Here is a 22,255-nt window from a genome sequence, read left to right as displayed (position 1 = left end):
ACACGATTGGAGCCCAAACAATTGGTGATAGCAGTGGCCTGTGAAAGGGAGTGTTCACTGTTTCAGCTTGATGTTAAATCTGCATTTTTACATGGTCCCCTTAATGAAGAAGTGTACGTTATGCAGCCACCTAGATTCATTAAGAAGAAAAAGGAACACCATGTATACAGACTGAAAAAGGCAATTTATGGACTAAGACAAGCTCTCAAAGCTTGGAACAAGCAGATTGACTCATTTTTAATCAATCTGAAGTTCAACAAATGTATAGTCGAGCATGGAATGTATGTAAAGGGAGATTCAGAGGAAGATTTGGTTATCATCTGCCTATATGTAGATGATCTACTTGTCATAGGATCTAATCCAGAAAGCATAGATGAATTCAAGAAAATCATGGAAGCTGAATTTGAGATGACTGACTTGGGAAGATTGAGCTACTTCCTGAGGATGGAATTCACCTATACAGCTGCTGGATTAGTAATGCATCAGAGGAAGTATGAAGGTGATTTGCTGAAAAGATTTAATATGATGGAGTGTAATATTGCAAGGAGTCCTTTGGAAGTCAATATGAAGTTGATGAAGGATGACTCTGAGATGGATGCAGATGAAACAAAGTTCAAGCAAATCATTGGTTCACTACGTTTCATTTGTAATAGCATACCTGATTTAACTTTCTGTGTGGGAGTGATTAGCATGATAAAACCAAAGGAATCTCATATGCATGCTGCAAAGAAGGTGTTACGGTACATCAAAGGCACAATGGACTGTGGGGTGTTATTTCCTATTGGAAGAAAGAAATTGTAGAGGAGATAACAGGTTACACAGACTCAGATTATGGAGGTGATCCGATTGAGAGAAAGAGCATTTCAGATTATATCTTCATGTTGAATAATGCTTCCATTTCTTGGTGCTCTAAAAAGAAATCGGTGGTGGCACTCTCAAGTTGAAGTTGAGTATATAATAGGGAGTTTTGCTTTGTGTCAAGGCGTGTGGATCAAAGAGCTGATGGAAGAGTTGAAGGTGCCTATGAAGAAGCCAATTCAGTTGAAGATTAATAATGTTTTAGTAATCAACTTTGCCAAGAATCCTATTAGCCATGGAATGAGTAAACATATAGAAGTTAAATTTTATTTCCTAAGGGACATGGTAAATAAGGGCAGAGTTGTTTTAGCCCACTAAGGTGCAGTTGGCTGATCTGTTTACCAAGCCTTTGAAGATTGAAAGGTTTGATATGTTGAAAGAAAGCATAGGAGTTGTTTCTCTTAAGTATTTGACTTAGGGGGAAGTATTAGATATTATAAATCAACTTTTAGTGGCCAATTGTCAATATAACAACTGCACAACTATTTTTCTTTGCTCTATATAAAAAACTTGTAAACAATATAGAATTGGATATACATATAATACAATTTTCATTTCTCTCTACCTCTGCTATTTCTTTCGGTGCATTATCTTCTTCATTACTCCAACAAAACTAGTATCAAAGTCAGGTTCAAGTCTGGTGACCGGACTTAGTCGAGTACGTCCCTCCATGATCAGGTGAAGTCCTGACAGGTGGTCAGTGGTAGATAGCCAGATGAATCATGAGAGGTGGAGAGCAAGATATGCTCAATGTTGTGTGACCATAGATCGTGAAAGAGGGCAAAGAGATGCTCTATGTTGACCATGGTGTACTCGAGGATAAGAAAAGACTTCCACTGTAGGGGAGGTAGAAGAACCATAGTCCTTTATTTGAGGGGAGGATGTTGGGTACAAATAAAGTCCCACATCGGATAAAATAAGAGATGGACATGAGTTTATATACACATAAGATACCTCCATTGGTAAGAGGCCTTTTGGAGTGGTACCAAAAGCAAATTCGTGAGGGTTTGACTCAAAGCGGACAATATCTTACTAGTGTGGAGATCTATGTGTATGTGTGTGTGTTGGCCCTACAATTATCACTCCATGTTTTTTCTTTTTTTTTTCTCTTTCATAAGATGCTTTGCCCATATTGTATTTTCATCGTTTCTAAGCTTGATAGGAGGAATATTCTTTTGTAGGTGCATCAATGGTTTCATATATGAACTTTGTTACTTTAAAATATGGGTGTCCAAAAATTAAGAGGAATTTTTTATGATGATGAGTTATGGAGAAAGAGATTAAACTCTGAAAAATACTTGGAATATTAAAAACATTTTGCAAGGAGAAAAATGCGTTGAAGTCTTGGAAATATCTTGGATGTCAAAAACAATGAAGACTTGGAAAATTGGGTTTGGAGTCTTCAAAATATGTTATGCTTTTGTATTAGTTAAGTGTAAGAGAGAGTTTAAATGTAGAAGACAATTACAACGTACTTACTTCATAAATATCTTAACAATTCTTGCACAAAACGTGTCTTCTTAGAATAATCGATTATTCCCGTCAATAATCGATTAATAGGGTAATATTGTTTTCTAAACTTGAATTCTTTGGAATAATCAATTATTTCAAGTGATAATAGATTATGGATACCTAATTTTGAAATGAGATTATTCTGAAATGGGTCAAAGCACGTTTTTCTTCTATAAATCAAATAGAGCTCTATGTTTCGAGAGTATAGAAGTTAGATTGCGAAAATTAGCTTTGTGAGAAGCTTTGGTTAAACTAATTTTGAAAGTGTCTTTTAATTTTCATCAAGAGTTTTCTTGGTGATAAGGTGCAATTTTTGCTAGTGTTTAAAAGTTTGGTTCATCCGTTGAAGTTTGTTAAGGAATTCAAGAGAGTTGGTTTCATTTCTTGTGGTATTTCAAGGAAGGTGTCTTGATCCTTTATGGTTTTAAGAGAGTATGTTTCATTTCTTGTGATATTTCAAGGAGAATGTCTTCATCCCTTATTATTATTTAAGGGAGGTGAATTTCATCTCTTGAGATTTCATGAGATATAGTTTATCATTCTTTTTGAGTATTTAAAGAAGATTTGTTTTTATTTTGATTATGATTTTATATGTTTCACTTGTAATTAATGGTTGTAATATTAAAAGATAATAATTAAAGATCACTTTGTTTGAAATGGTTGCAATTCAATGTAGGATTTGTTTTTTATATGAACCAATATAAAATGTTTGAGTGTGACTTACTCTCTGTCTTATTCTCTATATTTCAGTGTTTTAGAAAAATTAATTTTTTACATACTTGCTAGAATTCTAATATTGTGATATTTTAAAATTTATTAAAACAAAGTTTTAAATAGCTGAAAAGTTGTGAAAAGCTAAAAGTTTAATTTTAAATCAATTGACAGTGATTTTGTTTAATCTCCTCTTTTATTCAAACAAACTGAAGTTATTTTTTGCACTTAAGGAAGTGATACAAATGATAATTGTTTGAGTAAAAATCAAAATGAAAAAAGAGGAGTTGCGCGATTTTCACTAAGATGACGGTATGTGTTGATTCCTCATTCATGATGAAAGAAATTAAAACAAGAAGCGGACAAGAAACAAAAAAGAAAAGGAAGAACGAAAAAAAATTAAAAATTGATTTATCACAAAATAAAATTTATTTTTATCAAGAATTATGTTATTTTTTTTCTGTTTTGTCACATGTATTCTTTAACCTGTTAAATCATGTACTAATCTCAATTATAGTTATAAGATTATTATTGATGGAATGAGTTTTTACAGACCAAACAGTTAAACAAATATCCTATTCTTATAGTTAGATATATTAGCATCTAAAGAGTAACAGGTAAAAGAATATTTAGGTAAAGAATATTTAGAGACACTAGAGGTGTGAATTTAGAAATTAGTATAGTGACGTGATAAATTAAAAAAATTTATTTCTAAATTTACTCTCGTTTATCTTCAAATTCATTCAAATAAACGACAAAAAAGTTTATCCTCAAATCCTTTCAAATCTTCTTAAATCAACTCCCTTAAATTCACTCAAAATAACAAAATCATGATGATCATCTAAAGATGGGAGTCTATTGTTTAAAGAGTAGCATCTAATTACGTTGTCATTAGCATATATAAAAAGTTGGATAGGTGAATCGTTTGTTTGTATGTGGAGACGCTGGACATATTATATGTATGATAATATGTTAATCGGCCAGATAAATGAATATTGTCTTAGAGTGTATAAATCATAAAATATTAATTATAAAATTAATATATTAGTTTTAAAAGATCCTATTCTTATTATAGATACTTACTACAACCTAGAACAATATGTCTAGTTAATACACCAATTTGTTATATAACTAAATTAATATATTAGTTTTTTTAAAAACAAAAACCAAATTTCCATCCGACAAATTATATTCATGTTTTTTCTTAAAAAATAAAATTAGTGGCACTAATATATAAGTTTCAAAAGATTTACTATGTAACACCGATGTTAGCAACATAAACTAATAAAATAAGACATTTATTAATAACATCCAAAATAGAAAAATAAAAAATATAGAAAATTGTTATTATAATTATTTCAAAATATAACTATAGTAACATGAGACTATAGTACAATAAGAAAGATAAGAGTTTTTTTCAAAATTCTAGAAAAAAAGAAAAAAAGCAACCTAATATTGAGATGACAACAACACAACCCTATTGAGGTAGATAAACTCTTGTTTCCTCATCTGCTCACATTGATAAAAGTGATCATTACAAAAAAGGAAAACAATACAGACTGAACAATACAGAAGAAAGGGTAAGTTAATGTTCAAAAGAGTTTTGATAAATAAATATAGAAATAAACACCATACAACACTCATTCATAAAACAACCCTATCACATATCATGACTCATTCTAGACTCAAATATCGAGATAAAGCATTGATGCAAAATCTTGGAGGGTCATGCACTTGTAGTGGCCTCTTCTACTTTATAAAATCATTGACAATGAGTTTCACCTAACCACACACAAGGTTAGTCCGTTAACATCTTTGGCCAAGATAAAATCCGTAGACTAGAACCTCCTACACCTCTCACCACATACCACATTCTACTCTACCTAAGATTGAATAATTATTAGAGTGACAAAGATAACCTCCAATGTTTGGACTCCACATCAATGCTTACGCTACTGAAACACCATCATAGAATCTTTCCACAAGATCCATGGAATTATGTGAAACACGTATACCACACTCATAGTGATGGCATAGGCTCTTCCAAGCTATATGACTCAAGCCAAGGGGAGACTCCCAAATAGGTTGTGGTTTGCGGAAGCTTGATGGTGGTAAAAATATGGTACACATATGGTGGTTTTGATGTGATGAAATGGTGACTCCTCCTCTCTAAGCTATATAACTCAAGCAAGAGAGATATACTATGGTGGTTTTGGGGGTTCTCAAGATATGTTGGGTCAACTCATAAGGAAGGATGGCTAGAAGAAACCTAGAAGGGATGTTCTAGCCTTGGTGACCTAAGTTAAGTAGTATGTCACAAATTTAGTAGCATAACAATACTCAATACAAAGGTGAATTTACATTAATATAGGCTTAAGTGTCTCCAAATTGTAAAAACAAAACTCTAAAAACCTGAACTTGGCTAGCTTGGAGACCAAGGTAAAAATCCTCTCCATTAGGAGGAGGACATGTGACCACTAACATAGGAGAATCCTCTCCATTTCTAGATTGACGCATCGTCATTACCTACGGGAAATCCTCTCCATTAATAGCATGACACATGAACACTATCTCCCAAAGGTGGGACACCCTTCTCCCTTGCTCACCAAGGCAAAGACGAAACATTGACTCATGGGGTCAACTGTAGAATATGTGTTTCTCTTGGGTCAACAACAAGTGTTGACCTTTGTTGACTCAAGTTTATCAAAATTGTACACTACTTAGCCTATTATAAAAGACCCAAAAAGAAAATCATATACTACTTGTCCCATGATACAAAGTTTAAAATAAATCTAATCTACCAAGAACTCATTAATGGCTCATGATGGTAAGAGCTTAGACCGACCTTCCATTATTGACTCCAACTCTTCTTGAGTATGCTTGACCATGGTTAAGGGGTATGTCATCACATAACCAATAACAAATTCATCATCATAATATTATACATGAATATCCACCATAAACTCATAAACATGCATAAAATACATTGCCATTTATATATATCAAACAACCATGGGATAACAAAACTCAAACATGTATACTATCACTCATGAGTGGTGCCCAACGCTAGGCTTCATGCAGAAAGTAACGCTTAGTGGCATAGTCCCGCCGCTTGGTGCCAAGCCTTTCGCAAAAGGTGACGCTTAGTGGTAGTCCTGACGTTCAACAACCTAGATAGTTAACATGCAAAGAAAGACAAAAATAGATCAATGAGAGAAGTAGAAAATTAACTTACTCTATCTGAAAAACCGATTGGATGGAAGTGGAGAGCTCGTTTCAAGGATAAATAAGGAATGATAACTCGTAGAGAAGTTAGAGAACTCTAGAAAAGTGGGTTATAGAGAAATAATGTATTTTAAAATAATAAAATCTATTCATAACAAAATTGTTTATATTAAAATTTTTTTAATATTAAAATGGTTAAATCTCACTATTTTTAAATAATTATCACTTTTAAAATATCATTTTCTAGGTCTTTACGTACTGTAATAAATTTGAAAAATCATATTCAAAATTTAAAGAAAAAAGATACATAAAAAATGAGAGTGAGAAAAAAAATGAAAGTACTTTTATTTTTTGAGAGAAAATGAATGAAAGTCCTTTTTGGAAGAGAAAAGGCAAAATGAAAAGAAGAAAAAAAATGATTAACATTTATTTATAGAAAAGCACATTATTAATAAAGTAAAACAAGGATGAGACTAGTGAAAGTGAAAGTCCTCTTTTCAAAGATTGTCCTCAAACTTGAGGACATGCTTTTTGGTGAACGAGGTCCATATGATTTGCTAGGCCACACGTACTTTATATGCTCTTCAATTGATTCATACAATGCATGCTCAAGATATCTCTTTGGCAGGTTGTGACCATAACCCAAAGCTTACGTGCAAAGTTCTTAATTATGCCCACCCACTGCTTTCCTCATTCATACCATATTCAGAATAAATTAAATTATCATTATTACTTAATATATGTGGTTGGGTGGTGACTAGTGAATAGTGATGCTCCATATGTAAAATTCTTCAATAATACTTTGCATTATTAAGAGAATAAAACTATGATACATAGGAGACAAGGTGGTCGTTACATCCATTACCCACCCATATTATATGTTATTTTCTTCATGTGGTGGGTAAGATCTAACAAATCCATATCAAATTTTCTTCGGTTCAAACATAACAAAAAATTATGAAAATTCTCATTAAATATATGATTAAATTACAATATGTAAATATATTTTGTAAAGTTGAATTATATTTACAATTTATATTTTAAGATTTATTTCTATTGTTAATTATCGAGTTTCATTTATTTTCATGTTGGTTTCTTAAACAAAAGTGTTGCAATTTTTGTGGGAAATGGGGGATATCCATGACTCCATATTTATGGAAAAATAAAACTATGTAGTTAGATATTTATATTTATTACGTGTGAACATGTAATGTAGACAGTTTTTTTTTCACTACTAATTGATATCGCTTAGTTTAATTTTGTAGCCTTTTATGTAGGTAAGCCTAAACTATCTAATGAGAACCAAAACTAATTCTTTGAAATGATAATATGTCTTTGGAAGAATTAAAACCAACATTATAGTATTCTTTCCTTTAAAAAAATGTATTAAAATATATTTTAATTTAAAATTGGCTTGGTTTTACGGGACACAAGGAAGCTCCGTCAGCCCCAATTCACTTTATGTTGCTCAAAATAGACCAACACCACCGCGGCGTAACATGAAAAATATTTTTAGAAATTTTATTGGGTTTCAAAAAACTTAATTCAAGAGGGAATATTTAATGCCCTACTGTAAGTTACTCACAAAGGTGTTTAAAAATTATCTAAACTTTAATTTTAAGAATGTATTGAATTCACATTTTAAATTTAAATTTTTCATGAGAAACAATAGCATTCTTATCTTTCTTAAATAAGGGGTAATTTTTAAAGAATAAGTAAAACCAAGTATGGTACAATTACTAAACAAATGTAAAAATGAAAGGAAACTAGGGAAGAATAAAAAAAATGTGTTCAAGACAGTGTTTTCTACAAATTTTCTATTTTTTTATCTATTTTAATGGACGGTCTTTAAGATATCTTATTCCGACTAAATTAATGTGCATCATAAATATTAGTCTATAAAATATTATGATCTTATCGGAATCTTGAACGTGGATTTGTAAACCGGTTTTAAGATCATAACCGTGACTTGAAAGCTCTTGTTGGTTGGAATGTAATTTCTTGTTGGTCAAAGGGAGAGATCTGACTCAAGTCAAAGTAAGAGAGTTTAATATTTTTATAAATATATTGAGTATGACTGATTATTAAGTGAGTATTTATTGAAAAATACTAGTTGTATTTGTTGAAATATAATGACTAAGTTTCAATACCAAGAGAAGCGGGGGTGTTGAATTGGTGAAACACAAAAATCAGAGTCTTTTAAAAATCTTTTTCACAAAAGGATGATCTTTCAAAAGTTTCTTGAATCGCAAGGAATAAGATTTTTTAAGTGCACGAAAATAGTGACTACGTGAAAAGTAAAGTTGACTTAGAAAATTAAAAGTGTAGGGATAGAGAATTCAAACGCAGGTTTTTATACTGGTTCGGCCAAACTGCCTACATCCAGTGTCCTTCCAATCCCAAGAAACAAATGCACTATAATGATCAAGGTTTTTACAACAAGGTTTTTATAGCGACCTCCACGTCAAAATATAAAACACCTATCTAACCCTCTAATCAAAATATAGGCATATACAAACAAAGAACAGCAGCAAGATGTTCCCTCTCCTGTAGTCTTCAATCACTTTGAACAATCCTCAAAGTCTAGAACGTTGCACGTTCTCTTCCTGTGGTCACAACAGGGCAGCCACAATCTTCACAAGATTGAGAGAAGAAGTTGATCACGTATCAAACACCGCAAGTGCAGGTTGATCAATCAGTCAATACGCACAGATTTTTGCTCGTCAAGCAATCACCAAAGAATGAACACCTCGGTCTTTCTTGATGGATTCTTGGAGCTTTAACATGTTCTACCAGAGATCAATAATCTGAAACATTTCAATCAAAACGTTAGATTCAGAAAAGTCTCTGCAGAAATCAAATTCGCGTCTATATATAGATTTTTACAAAACTAACGCTCCTAAGTCGACTATGCTACTAATAGAGTCGATTATACTCAAACAATTATAACAGTTAGTAGCAGTTAAACCAACTTAATTGATTTCATATTTAATACAGTTGACTCTTAATCAATGCTTAGTCAAAGATATAAAATATAGTAGTTAGACATCACAAGCATTAACAAAATTTCAAACCATAACTAACTAAGTCGAGTAGCTTGTGCATACAGTCGACTTTGTAACACTTCAATGCAGTTTTGAAAAACTTTCTTTCCAAAAATACTCACAACACACTTTGAAAAAGTTTGTGCAAAGCCATGAGTTTTAATCGACTTACTTCATAATGAAGTCAACTTAAAATTATTGTTTTGCAACATATTATAGGTTCAACAAAAGTGCATGTGGTTTTTCTTTTCTAAAACATATGTCATGCATTCACATATAAGATCTCATGTAAAACACAGTGAATTGTAGCAATGACAGAATCAACACAAACATGTTCTCAAATAATCATAAACATGAAAGCTATGAACATGTAACACATTTAACAATAGATGTATTATTAATTATGTGTTGTCATCATAAAAAACTAGAAGCTCTGAGATTGTAGGTTTAGCTAAATCAGTTCTCTCCCTATCAACAATCTCAACAGTATTTATAGGATTAACATAGCCCATCAGCCTATATTTCCATTGAAATAATATTTACCTCGAGCATATAATAACAATGTAGTTAAATATAACATAATGATACCTTATTATAAACAATAACCATAATACCAAACTACCGACATTAGTTATGATATATGGATATTGCCACAATAGACGTAGGTTTGGGCTGCTCTAGAATGAAGAGATTTAATGAGCCTTGTTGAGTTGTGCACTTTAGTATGTTTATTGGTATGGGTAGAAACATAAGCTCCCTTAGTCTTGAGAGTTTGATTATCATCGTGTCTGATCACTTGTTCTGATCTTGGCCAGCTTGTATAGTTTGTAGGTGGATTGATTATTCTATTGAGCTTGTTGTAGATTGGCCCTCCAATCGAGTTCCTATGTGGATTGGACCTACAGTCAAGCTTCACAGGTGGATTGACCCTCTGGTCGTGCTTGTATGCAGATTGGCCCTTTGGCCGAACTTCGTTGGTAGATTGGCCCTCTATCCAAGCTTGTATAGGATTAGCCCTTCATTCGAGCTTTGCAAGTAGATTGGACCTTCGACCAAACTCATATGTGGATTGGCTCTTCAACACAGCTTGTTCGAAAGTTGCTTTGTAAGAATAGTCCTTCCAACTTGTGTTGTGGACTTTAAGGAAGTTTTATGCCAAGTTGTAGGGCAAAATTTGTTAGGTTCTATAAAATTTAGATTGTCTTTTCTTCGTGTTGCCAACTTTATGGAGACTTTAGCTATAGACTTTAGGCGACCTTCGTTTTTTATGCGGTTGACTTTGTTCAGTGCTGCTAGTTTGGGTAGGTCTGACTAAGCTGATGATGATGTTAACTTGCTTTTATACTGTTACTTCACTTCTAGCAATCCTTGTTGCTCTGAGTCCTCATTGTGCTTGTCCTCATGTTTCTTATATTTTCTTTTGAATTCATTTGTTGTCGAAGGAAGTGAAGGTGGTTGAGGTGAAGGTCGTTTGGAGCATCTTGGCCTGCTTGTAAGACTTGAAATTGGTACAAAGTTCCAATTGTGTTGTCCAGGTTTGCAAGCCTTGAGGCTAATGTTGGTCATTTGGGTTGAGGAGAGTGTCAACTTCCTAACAAGCGAGCTAGCGGCCTATGTTAAGAGTTTAGAGAAAGAGATAAGCCGCCTTCTTTAGTTCCGGTTACTTGGGGTAGCATACAACTCGTGTACTCTAGGGTGATAAGGCTAGGGAATGTTTTACCAAGACCCCATGATGGGCGCCAAATGATCTTACCGGGATCAGATCCTGGTGGTGGCTTGAAAGCTCTTGCTAGTTGGAATGGAGTTCCTCGTTGCTCAAAAGGGAGGGAGATATAGCGGCAAAAGAATATCTGACACTCAAGTCAGTAAGAGAGTTTAGGATTTTATGAATATAATAAATATCAGTGATTATTAAGTAATTATTCCTTAGGGAATACTATTTGTATTTATAGGATCAACATAGATCGTCGGCCTACGTTTCCATTAAAATAATACTTATCTCCAGCATGTGATAACAATGTAGTTAATAATAACATAATGATACCTCATCATAAATAATAACTATAATACTAAATTGCCGAGATTAATTATGATACGTGGATATTATCTTAATAGAAATAGATTTGTACGGTTTCAGATTAAAGATTCTTAACAGACCTTGTTGAGCTATACTCTTTAGTATGTCTATTGAATTAGATAGAAACATATTTCATCTACTTTAATACAACTGTGCTAAGGAAACCCAATTACAATTTGACTTATAAATATAATGAATCATCTATAATTTAAAAAGTAGAAGCTTATTGTTTAAACTTTTTTTAACAGTGGAAGCAATTGAATTTTAATTTTGTGAAGTTTTGGATTTCATACTAGTCAAGAAAAAGAAAGTGATTCTATAATTCATTTAATTTCATTTATCTAGGGTACATGCTACATTGAAACTAACCTTGCACAAGCACCTTTAAAAGCATTGTGCAGAAGGGTGAAAGGAACAAAAGAGGCCTATGTTACATGATATAATAATAGTACTAATTATCTTATATATATTCCCTCACACAAAAACAAACCTAAACTAAAGCACTCCAAACGGCTCCATCCCCTTCACCACACTTTGAGTGCACATATTTTATCTTCTCCACGGACTTGCATATTCCACTGCAGCTCCAGTCAAAGGATGCAACACATATGTTACCTGCTTGTGCCTTCCACTCACAGTCTGCACAAACCTTTGGTTAGGAATAACGTGTCATGGGAAGAAGACACCAAGTTGGTGTCACATATTCTAAGAATTTCCACATGTCATACCTGGAGGAGTTCCACAGCACATGCTGCGCTCATCTATGTGCTCAACTTCTAGACCTATGAACCATGCACCAAGTGACACATCTTCATTGGCATATTTGTGCAATATTGGCCTGCAATTAGGATCACCCTTTAAACTTGGACTCATCCATGAATTACAATAGAAAACTCCTTTAACTAACTGATAAAAAGTAGATTTTTTAACCTATAATTGATGTTATCTTTAGTAGCTGGCAACAAATAATAAACATTGCTAGGATAAATTTTTCAAATGATTCTAATACCATTTTAAGAAATAAACTTTAAACCTAACTTCACTCTACTAAACTAGTTTATAAGATATGGTTTTCATCTATTTATATATTATAAATTTGTTTTATCTTTAGTTGAGTGGAATCTCCAACATTGGAAAACGTTTCAAAGTATATGATGAATCTAGTAAGTGTCAAAGGTGAAAAAAAGTTAATCTTAAACATACATGATAAAATAGCAGAGTATGAAATTGACCTAAACCTGTTATATTAACATCACAGTAACACATTCAGATCAAAAACAGCGGAAGAAAAAATGAAAGAATAATGTGCGTACCTCCTGCCATTGCAATTTTGTAAATCTAAACACAAGACAGTTTTGTTTTCTAAACCTTGACTCACTCAAACTCGATGGTGTGTTTTTCTGAATAGAGGAGTAGGCTTAGTGATCAAAACTGAGAGTAACCCATTCCCTTATATAAAGTCTGGCCATCACAGGTTTCAAAATAAATGGGCTTTACGTTTAAAAATTAATAACTGCTCTATAACCTCTATGCAGTTAAAAGCATAAAAATAATGGCTTAATGGACCACTTTATGTTCCTTAAAAATAGGAACTGAAAATGCTATAATATTTATTTTATATTTAAAATAATGCTAACATTCTCCCACTTGGTCCATTTATCCAATTATTAACCACAACAAGTGACAGAATATATACGAGTCATGGCGATAGGTCCTCTGATAGTGAGTGTTATCTTCCATGTACCACAATATATATTTCTCTCAACATTAGCTCTCAACTTAATGCATAAACCATATGTTTATGCTAGATCAAAACTAAATGATATCTTCTCAAAATAAATGTGCACAAAAACATATGAGAAAAACATCAAACTGAATAAGAGTTTTATCAAAATGAAAGTACTTACAATGATTGTCACGTCATGGAACCAAGTCCCATTCGCGTTACATGATCCTTAAAATTCTTTGGTGGCATGCCTTTAGTTAAAGGATCAGCAATCATCAACTCAGTGCTAACGTGCTCAATAACCACTTTCTTTTCTTTAACACGTTCTCTTATGGCCAGATATTTAATGTCGATGTGCTTACTTCGACTTCCACTTTTATTATTCTTAGCCATGAAAACAGCAGCAGAGTTATCACAGTACAACTTCAGTGGCCTAGCAATTGAGTCCACAACTCTAAGCCCAGATATAAAACTCTTCAACCATACACCATGTGAAGAAGCCTCAAAACAAGAAACGAATTCAGCTTCCATAGTAGAAGTAGCAGTCAAGGTCTGCTTTTTGCTACTCCAAGATACTGCTCCATCAGCTAACATAAAAATGTAACCAGACGTTGATTTTCGTGAATCAACGCAGCCAGCATAGTCTGAATCGGAGTAGCCAATCACTTCTAAATTAGCAGTTCGTCTATACATGAGCATGAAATCTTTTGTTCCTTGAAGATATCTCATTACTTTCTTTGCAGCTTTCCAGTGGTCAACACCTGGATTACTCTGATATCTTCCTAAAACTCCAACTGCAAATGCAATGTCAGGTCTAGTGCAAACTTGAGCATACATAAGACTTCCGACAGCTGAAGCATATGGAATATTTTTCATCTGTTCCCGCTCAAGATCATTTTTCGGACATTGACTTAATTCAAGTTTGTCACCCTTTACAATGGGAGCTACACTTGGTGAACAATTCTTCATATTAAACCTCTCTAAAACTTTGTTGATATAGGTCTCTTGAGACAAACCCAAAATGCCTCGAGATCTTTCCCTATGAATCTTAATGCCGATGACATAAGATGCCTCTCCCATATCCTTCATGTCAAAGTTATTTGAGAGAAATTGTTTCACTTCATATAGCATACCCTTGTCGTTGGTTGCAAGCAAAATGTCATCCACATATAAAACAAGGAAACAAATCTTACTCCCACTGACCTTTTGGTATATACATTGATCCATGATGTTTTCTTCAAAACCGAATGAAGTGATAACATCATGAAATTTTAAATACCATTGGCGGGAGGCTTGTTTTAATCCATAGATGGATTTATTAAGCTTACATACCAAGTGTTCACTGTCTTTAGAAAAGAATCCTTCAGGTTGTTTCATGTAAACCTCTTCCTCTAGATCACCATTAAGGAATGCTGTTTTCACATCCATTTGATGTAACTCAAAATCAAAATGAGCTACTAATGCCATAATTACTCGGAAGGAATCTTTCTTAGATACAGGAGAAAATGTCTCTGTGTAATCAATTCCTTCTCTCTGAGTGAATCCTTTGGCAACAAGTCTTGCCTTATGTCTCTCAATGTTTCCTTTTGAGTCCTTTTTGGTTTTGAAAACCCATCTACATCCAATGGATTTTACACCATCAGGCAACTGAACGAGATCCCAGACTTTGTTGGATGCCATAGAATCCATCTCGTCTTTCATGGCATCATACCATAGGTTTGATTCTTTAGAACTCATGGCTTGTGAAAACGTTTCAGGATCATTTTCAGCTCCAATGTTGTAATCCGATTCTTGTAAATACACTTCATAATCACTAGAAACTGCTGGTCTTCTGATTCTAGTAGATCTTCTTAATGTTGTGTCAACATCTTGATGAGAAGCTTGTTGTTCAACTGGTTGTTCAACATTTACTTGTTGCTCCTCGTTAACAACTTGATCTATATTATCATTTTCAGCAATTTGTGGAACATCAATTATTGGTTGTTCAATACGCTTTTGAACTGAAGGAGCGTGAATGACTACCAATCTTTCATTTGATTGAGAGGTTTGAGCTTCATAGTGATCTTTTTCAAGATCAACGTCTTGATTTAAATCACTCCCACTAATCAAGTCATTTTCAAGAAACTTTGCATTTCTTGATTCCACAATCCTAGTGTTATGGTTTGGACAATAGAATCTATACCCTTTGGACTTTTCAGCATATCCAATGAAATACCCACTAATAGTCCTTGGGTCTAGTTTCTTCTCTTGTGGATTATAAATTCTTACTTCAGACGGACATCCCCAAACGCGTACATGTCGCAAACTAGGTTTCCAACCTTTGAATAACTCAAAAGGTGTTTTTAAAACAGCCTTAGTTGGGACCCGATTTACTATATACACAGCCGTCTTAAGTGCTTCAGTCCACAAGAACTGAGGAAGTTTTGAATTACTTCTCATACTTCTCACCATATCCATCAAGGTTCGATTTCTTCTTTCTGCTACACCATTCTGATCTGGAGAGCCAGGCATGGTATATTGGGCAACAATCCCATGTTCTTGAAGAAATCTAGCAAACGGACCAGGTGCTTGTCCATTCTCCGTGTATCTACCGTAGTACTCTCCACCTCTATCTGATCTCACAATCTTAATTTTCTTTCCGCATTGCAATTCTACTTCAACCTTAAAAACTTTAAAGGCATCTAAGGCTTCATCCTTAGAACGAAGTAAATACAGATACATGTATCGTGAGTAATCATCTATAAAGGTGATAAAGTATTTCGGACTACTTGCATCCATATCCGGACAACAAATATCTGTATGAATAATTTCTAGTAAATTTGAACTCCTCTTAGCACCTCTTTTGGACTTGTTAGTTTGCTTACCCTTAATGCAATCCACGCAAGTCTCAAAATCAGTAAAATCCAAAGTACTAAGTACTCCTTCATTTACTAATCGCTTAATTCTCTCAATGGAGATATGTCCCAATCTTCGGTGCCATAAAACAGAAGAATCCTCATTCATAACACATCTTTTTAACCCAGCGGAAACATGCATAGAACTATAGGCAGCATTGTTTTGCAATTTAATAAAGTAAAGACCATCGCATAATTCCCCAAAGCCAATAACCTTGGATTTATTCAATAAAGTAAAACCAGAATCCGTAAAATTAAATGAAAAACCCAAAGGTGCAAGTTGTGAAATAGAAATCAAGTTCTTACTAAAACTGGGAACATAAAAGGTCTTTTCTAAACATAAAACAAATCCACTGCTTAAAACTAAATTGCACGTCCCAATGGCTTCAACATGTGAACTCATCTTGCTTCCTGAATAGATGCATTGCTCACTTCCCATCGGTTTCCTTAGGTTTTCCATACCCTGCAAGGTATTAGAAACATGGATTGTAGAACCAGAATCAATCCACCATGTGTTATGATTAAAACTAGTCAAATTAGATTCATAACAGACAAAAGCAAATGGAGATTTATCAGATGTCGTAAACTGCTCATCAATAGCCTTCAGTAAATCCTTGACATTCTCATACTGATCAACCGAACCCCGGATTCCAGCGGAAATATTGGTTTTTATGAACGTTACGGAGAGACGATTTGACCTCTCCCATTTTTCATAAAGTTCAATGGCATCTGAATTGCTAGTCTCAGTAATACCCGGTGGTTCAGGTTTTCTAATAGCATAATCTATGTCCATCCAGCCTAAATGAAGAAGAACTCTCTCCTTCCAAATCTTATAATTATCTCCTTTCAATTCGGGAATACCACACTTGATATCAGAAATATTCACAGATTGAGAAACTGCAAATTCAAAATTTTCATGTTCATTATCAAAATTTGAGACTAAAATAAATATCATGTTTTACCAATGTAAAACATGTCTTTACCAATAAGTCTATTAACATAAAACTTGCCTGTGGGCTAAAGTCTTACTCAATTAGACTCATTTAACCTTATGATAAAACTATTAAATTATATCACATTCCTAATTCCTGTGGGAAATTTAAGAATTATAATAAACATTTTATCCTAATTAATCATACAAATGTAAGGAAAATCCTGTGGGTATATTTCATCACATTATATATAATTATTTACAACTAATGTTTCTCATGTAGCAAAACTTTATACACAATTTTAATTGATTAAAGATGCTGTGGCTACTCTTTAATTTATTAAAATTATATTACTACCAAAACATTAATAATATATAAATATTTACATAAAATTCATAATATGTAAATATAGTAATAATAATGTATATTTTATTTGCACGTATAACAACAAATATATACATACAAATAATATCTATAAAATATACATAATTATCAACCCAAAAACATTTAAACACACACACATATATATATATATATAAAACATGATATGCTTACGTATCATAAACACGTATTATTATAAAACGTGTTTTATATTATATGCTAAATAAAAATAATAATAATAATTATATCATTATTTGAATATAAAAGCACCAATGCATCCATTAACAATATTTAATGTTGCGTGAAAAGAGAATAAAGCTGCAATGCAAATAAAGCTGCTAGAGGTCATTAAAATGACCAAAATTAGGAACAGCTTAGTTCTCATGTGCGTGGCAGAGGCTTAATTCTCATGTGCATGACAGAGCAACACGCAAAAACGAGTGAAAATAAAATAGGGGTTCAAGGACAAAGCTGTAGTTACGACGCGCATAAACCCTTTCTCTATCTTTAAAGACCCAATTCTTCACCACGAAAAAACAACAGACCCTTCTTCATTCCCTTCATCAAGCAACAACACAGTTCAAGAATGGCTAAAGCCGAACGAATCCAAACAGGGACGAGTCGCTGCAGAAATTGGTGAAGAAACACAGGCACAGAAAATAGTCGCTCATCTACAGGTTAATCCCAGGACGTTATGGGAAATCCTACAAACTCCGATGAACAATCAGATATCGCCGCAGGTCAAGCACCATATTGTCACGCCGGGAAAGACGACTCCAAGGTGAAGAAGAAAAAATTTAAACGAAACGGTTCATCGTCAACCCGGAATCTTAATGACGATTTGGGTAATTTTATTCGCTTTTTAATAAAAGCTCCGTTTAAGATTACAAGAAAAATTGTAATCAGGTTTAACGTTAATTTGGAAAATATTATTTGGATCAAAAGAATCAAAATAATAAAACCCATAAATCTAAAATCCAAATCAACGAAAAACATGCAAGGCAGAGGAATAAACATGCTCTGATACCAAATGATAAAATAGCAGAGTATGAAATTGACCTAAACCTGTTATATTAACATCACAGTAACACATTCAGATCAAAAACAGCGGAAGAAAAAATGAAAGAATAATGTGCGTACCTCCTGCCATTGCAATTTTGTAAATCTAAACACAAGACAGTTTTGTTTTCTAAACCTTGACTCACTCAAACTCGATGGTGTGTTTTTCTGAATAGAGGAGTAGGCTTAGTGATCAAAACTGAGAGTAACCCATTCCCTTATATAAAGTCTGGCCATCACAGGTTTCAAAATAAATGGGCTTTACGTTTAAAAATTAATAACTGCTCTATAACCTCTATGCAGTTAAAAGCATAAAAATAATGGCTTAATGGACCACTTTATGTTCCTTAAAAATAGGAACTGAAAATGCTATAATATTTATTTTATATTTAAAATAATGCTAACAATACACTCATGCATAAATGGTCTTTTTTTTTTAACTAAAATGTGGCTTGGTGTTGCATGAAAAATTGTATCCATACTGGTTAATGGAAATGTAGGTGGCTAGATCCTTAGAGATTGCGTATATCTGTCCAGTTGCATGTCGGAAGTATTTGTTACCCTCTTCTCCAAACTTCCAAAACTCAGGTTCATGATACTTAACATCCCTAGAGAAAGAAACAAGATCAGATAACACAGAGCCACAACAAGGAGAATTGAAAAACATAAGTCAAGTGGAATTACTTTCGTGAAAGAACAGGTCCAGATTTCATACATCCAATGTACACCCTGGGTTTTGAACGATGACGAGTAAGGGTTGTTGCAAGTACACCTACATGGCAGCAGTTGTTAGCACAAACCTTTCCTGTGAGGGGAATGGGGTGGAGGAAACAAAAGCATGGAAACACAAGAAAAATGTCGAGTATTGAGACAGCATATACCTAAATTGACATGGACATCATCATCCACTTTGACAAAGAAATCAGCATCCCATTTTGCAACTGCAGTAGAAAAGAAAATTTTTGTCTTTGCAGACAATTCATGATACCCTTCAACATGTTCCTACAAAATGAATTAACAAAATCATAATCCTGATGGATTATCAGGATTTATCTCAAAAACAGATCCGGTGATATGAGTTACCAGGCGAAGGAAATCTTTGTGCTGAGCTTCTTCTGAATCAATAGCTCGATCAAGAATGCTGTTAGAAGTTGCACTGAGACAACCATGACAAAATCATTCATGTCAGTTCCGTTAAGGGTAACTATGTGTCACTTTTAAACATGTATCTATTTTCAATCAGAGTAATAATAAAAGCATGCCTATGGTAACTTCAGAATTTACTCTTTTGTGATGTCAAGAATCTTCTATGAGCTTGATCATCTCATACTAATACATAAAGTAAAGGATTACAGAAAATTCTACTGCAATTTGTAATTCTGTCACCGATGGTTCTTCTACAAGGTAAGGGTTAAAAATTAAGTTCTACGTGACAAATTTTGTGGCTCATTTTAGAATCTACCGGTCAGATAACTGTGTAATGGAGATAACTGTCACATAAAACAGGAAAAATCTTTCGGTGCTATCATATCAACAAATAGTATATAAAGGTGTTTCACATGACAAAGGAAACTTCACATGACTTTACATTTTAAGGAATTATGCATAAAGCCATTAATTCATTTGCTGACCTTAGTTACTTTAGACATTATTGTAACTCTCCCCTGATTCACACCATCTTTATTTTGATGATAATTTCACCTTACTAGCACAATCAGAATCTTACAAGAAATAACCTGTGACCAATCATGAATCTGATGACAATTCCCTTCTCTTGTTCCAGTTGAAGAAGCTGCTGCCCTGACCAAAAGGAGAAGCCAAAACCACAACTTATCAGAAATGAGTGCATCACTATTTATATTAGATTAAAACAATTTCCATTCACAGATACCTTGTGGCATCCAAGTCTCTCTGACAGAATCACGCCGCTTCCTGCTACTGAAAGCAGTGTTTATGCCAATCACTAGAAACGTCTTCTTCCTTGGAGGGCCTTCAATGGAGGATCTTGTGGCCAAGGTGTTAGCCGAACCACCTGAGATTTCAGATTCTCTGCCACTCCTTGCCACTGCTAGCTCCATCTGCAGGACGGAAATTTGCTTGTCCAGGGATCTGACACCGCTCCAGAAGAACATAAACACCAATCATTCAAAGAACACTTCAATTGCAAATTGCAAATGGAAACAAATCTAACCACAACTAAAAACATGTTCCTCTCAGCACTCACTGAATGGCCTCATGGGTTTTGTACACTTCACTCATTACATCCTTATCCTGCACAGGTTGCACGTGACACATTCAAAACACCACCACAAATTTAAAAAACATAGAACGTAATGCAAAAAACATCAGCAAATGGAACTGAAGAGATCACTGGGAGTGAACCATAAAAACATGCCTTTTTAGTGGCACAATCCCCTGTCACCACTTGCAGTTCTTGGTCGCGTCGATGATTTGACAGAAGCACCCCATTAGACTCAGGTGCCTCCCACATCCTGCGAAGTAAACAACGTTGTCGTTATTGAGTTCAGTCATTAACATGAGCAATAAAAATTTGAACTTGGGAAAACAAAGGGCCAATTCACAGACTCAAGTTTCGAACTTTAGTATTTCAGTTTAACAAAATAAAATAAACAGGACCAGTGAACAGAGAAGAATCGTATAAAAATTGTGTGAAGAAAAAAGTTAAGACGATCAAGATATAGTGACCTGGTTGTTATGATCATTCCAAGAATGAAGGAAAATACAGAGAAAATTGGAACCCATTTTGCAGAGATTTTGGCGGAACCACGAGTCTTCATATTGATTCTGTGTTCTGTGTTTATGTCCGAGAATTACAACTTCAAATACACTCTTTTTATTTAACAGGTTGATTTGTGGATATTTATGAGAATACATCAAGAATTAAAAAAATGAGGAGAACAATAGTCAACTATTTGAAATTTTTGAGTGGAGGATTTGATAATACTTTACGACTAAATAATGGTTTACATAATATTTTATGAAAATGTTAGAATTTCAAAAGTTAATTAATGTATTGTTGGATTGATAAGAGAGAAGCAGTTGTCATTTTTAAAATCATTTTTCATTCCTCTCCCACCAAGCTGTCTATTAATACTATTTTATTAATCTTCTTTGCCAACTTCAAGATACTGAACTGCTTAATATAATAATTGAACTGATATGTTCAATTTTTAAAAATTGAACCTATATAATTTATTAATAACTGTACTTGTTTCCAAAAACATACTTATATTTTACTATTTATATATATATATATATATATATATATATATATATATATTAAGAACACAAAATATCTAAATAAGTAGCAAGTAAGCGTGGACATGAGTCAATATTTTACACTGTTCACTTAGTTTTTTTACATTTAATTAAAGAATTGTGTTTAATTGTCTAATATTTCTTCAGTTTTGATATTTGGGCTTAATTTGACCAATAATTTTTATTTTAATTAATTTGAATTATCTGAGGCTAATTATTTACATTAGGGTTAAATATGTTTTTAGTCCCTAAACTATTGGCCGTTTCTGGTTTTCGTCCCTCTTCCAAAGTAAGGTACAATTTGGTCCTCATTCTTTAGAAAAACGTTCGTTTTAGTCCTCAAAATTTTGTTTTTAGTCCTCGTTTTAGTCCTCAAAACGTTCGTTTTTTCGACTAAAACGAACGTTTTTTAAAGATTGAGGACTAAATTGTACCTTACTTTGGAAGAGGGACGAAAACCATAAATGGTCAATAGTTTAGGGACTAAAAACATATTTAACCCTTTACATTATTATTAATTGCAGGGAATTATTTGGAATATTATTTTGGAACTTCAA

At 33.5% G+C, this 22,255-nt stretch overlaps 1 protein-coding gene across 1 annotated transcript; it reads right to left on the bottom strand.

Moving 5' to 3' along the window:
• Positions 1–11,741: 11,741 nt before the first annotated feature.
• Positions 11,742–21,270, bottom strand: LOC124848077 (beta-1,3-galactosyltransferase 7-like). The gene is made up of 11 exons (XM_088101905.1): positions 21,126–21,270; positions 20,815–20,911; positions 20,644–20,690; positions 20,311–20,528; positions 20,156–20,219; positions 19,503–19,575; positions 19,301–19,421; positions 19,104–19,191; positions 18,902–19,027; positions 12,156–12,265; positions 11,742–12,066 (listed from the first exon to the last, which is right to left on the bottom strand). The coding sequence occupies exons 1-11, from the start codon at positions 21,215–21,217 to the stop codon at positions 11,918–11,920; spliced, it is 1,185 nt and encodes a 394-aa protein (XP_087958031.1). The 5' UTR covers positions 21,218–21,270; the 3' UTR covers positions 11,742–11,917.
• Between the last annotated feature and the right edge of the window lie 985 nt (positions 21,271–22,255).

Source organism: Vigna umbellata, chromosome 1 (genome assembly GCF_029865625.1).
Source record: "Vigna umbellata cultivar VRB3 chromosome 1, Vumbellata_1.0, whole genome shotgun sequence".
NCBI lineage: Eukaryota > Viridiplantae > Streptophyta > Magnoliopsida > Fabales > Fabaceae > Vigna > Vigna umbellata.
Note: the sequence above shows the minus strand (reverse complement) of the source record. Positions and strands in the feature narration are given on the sequence as shown.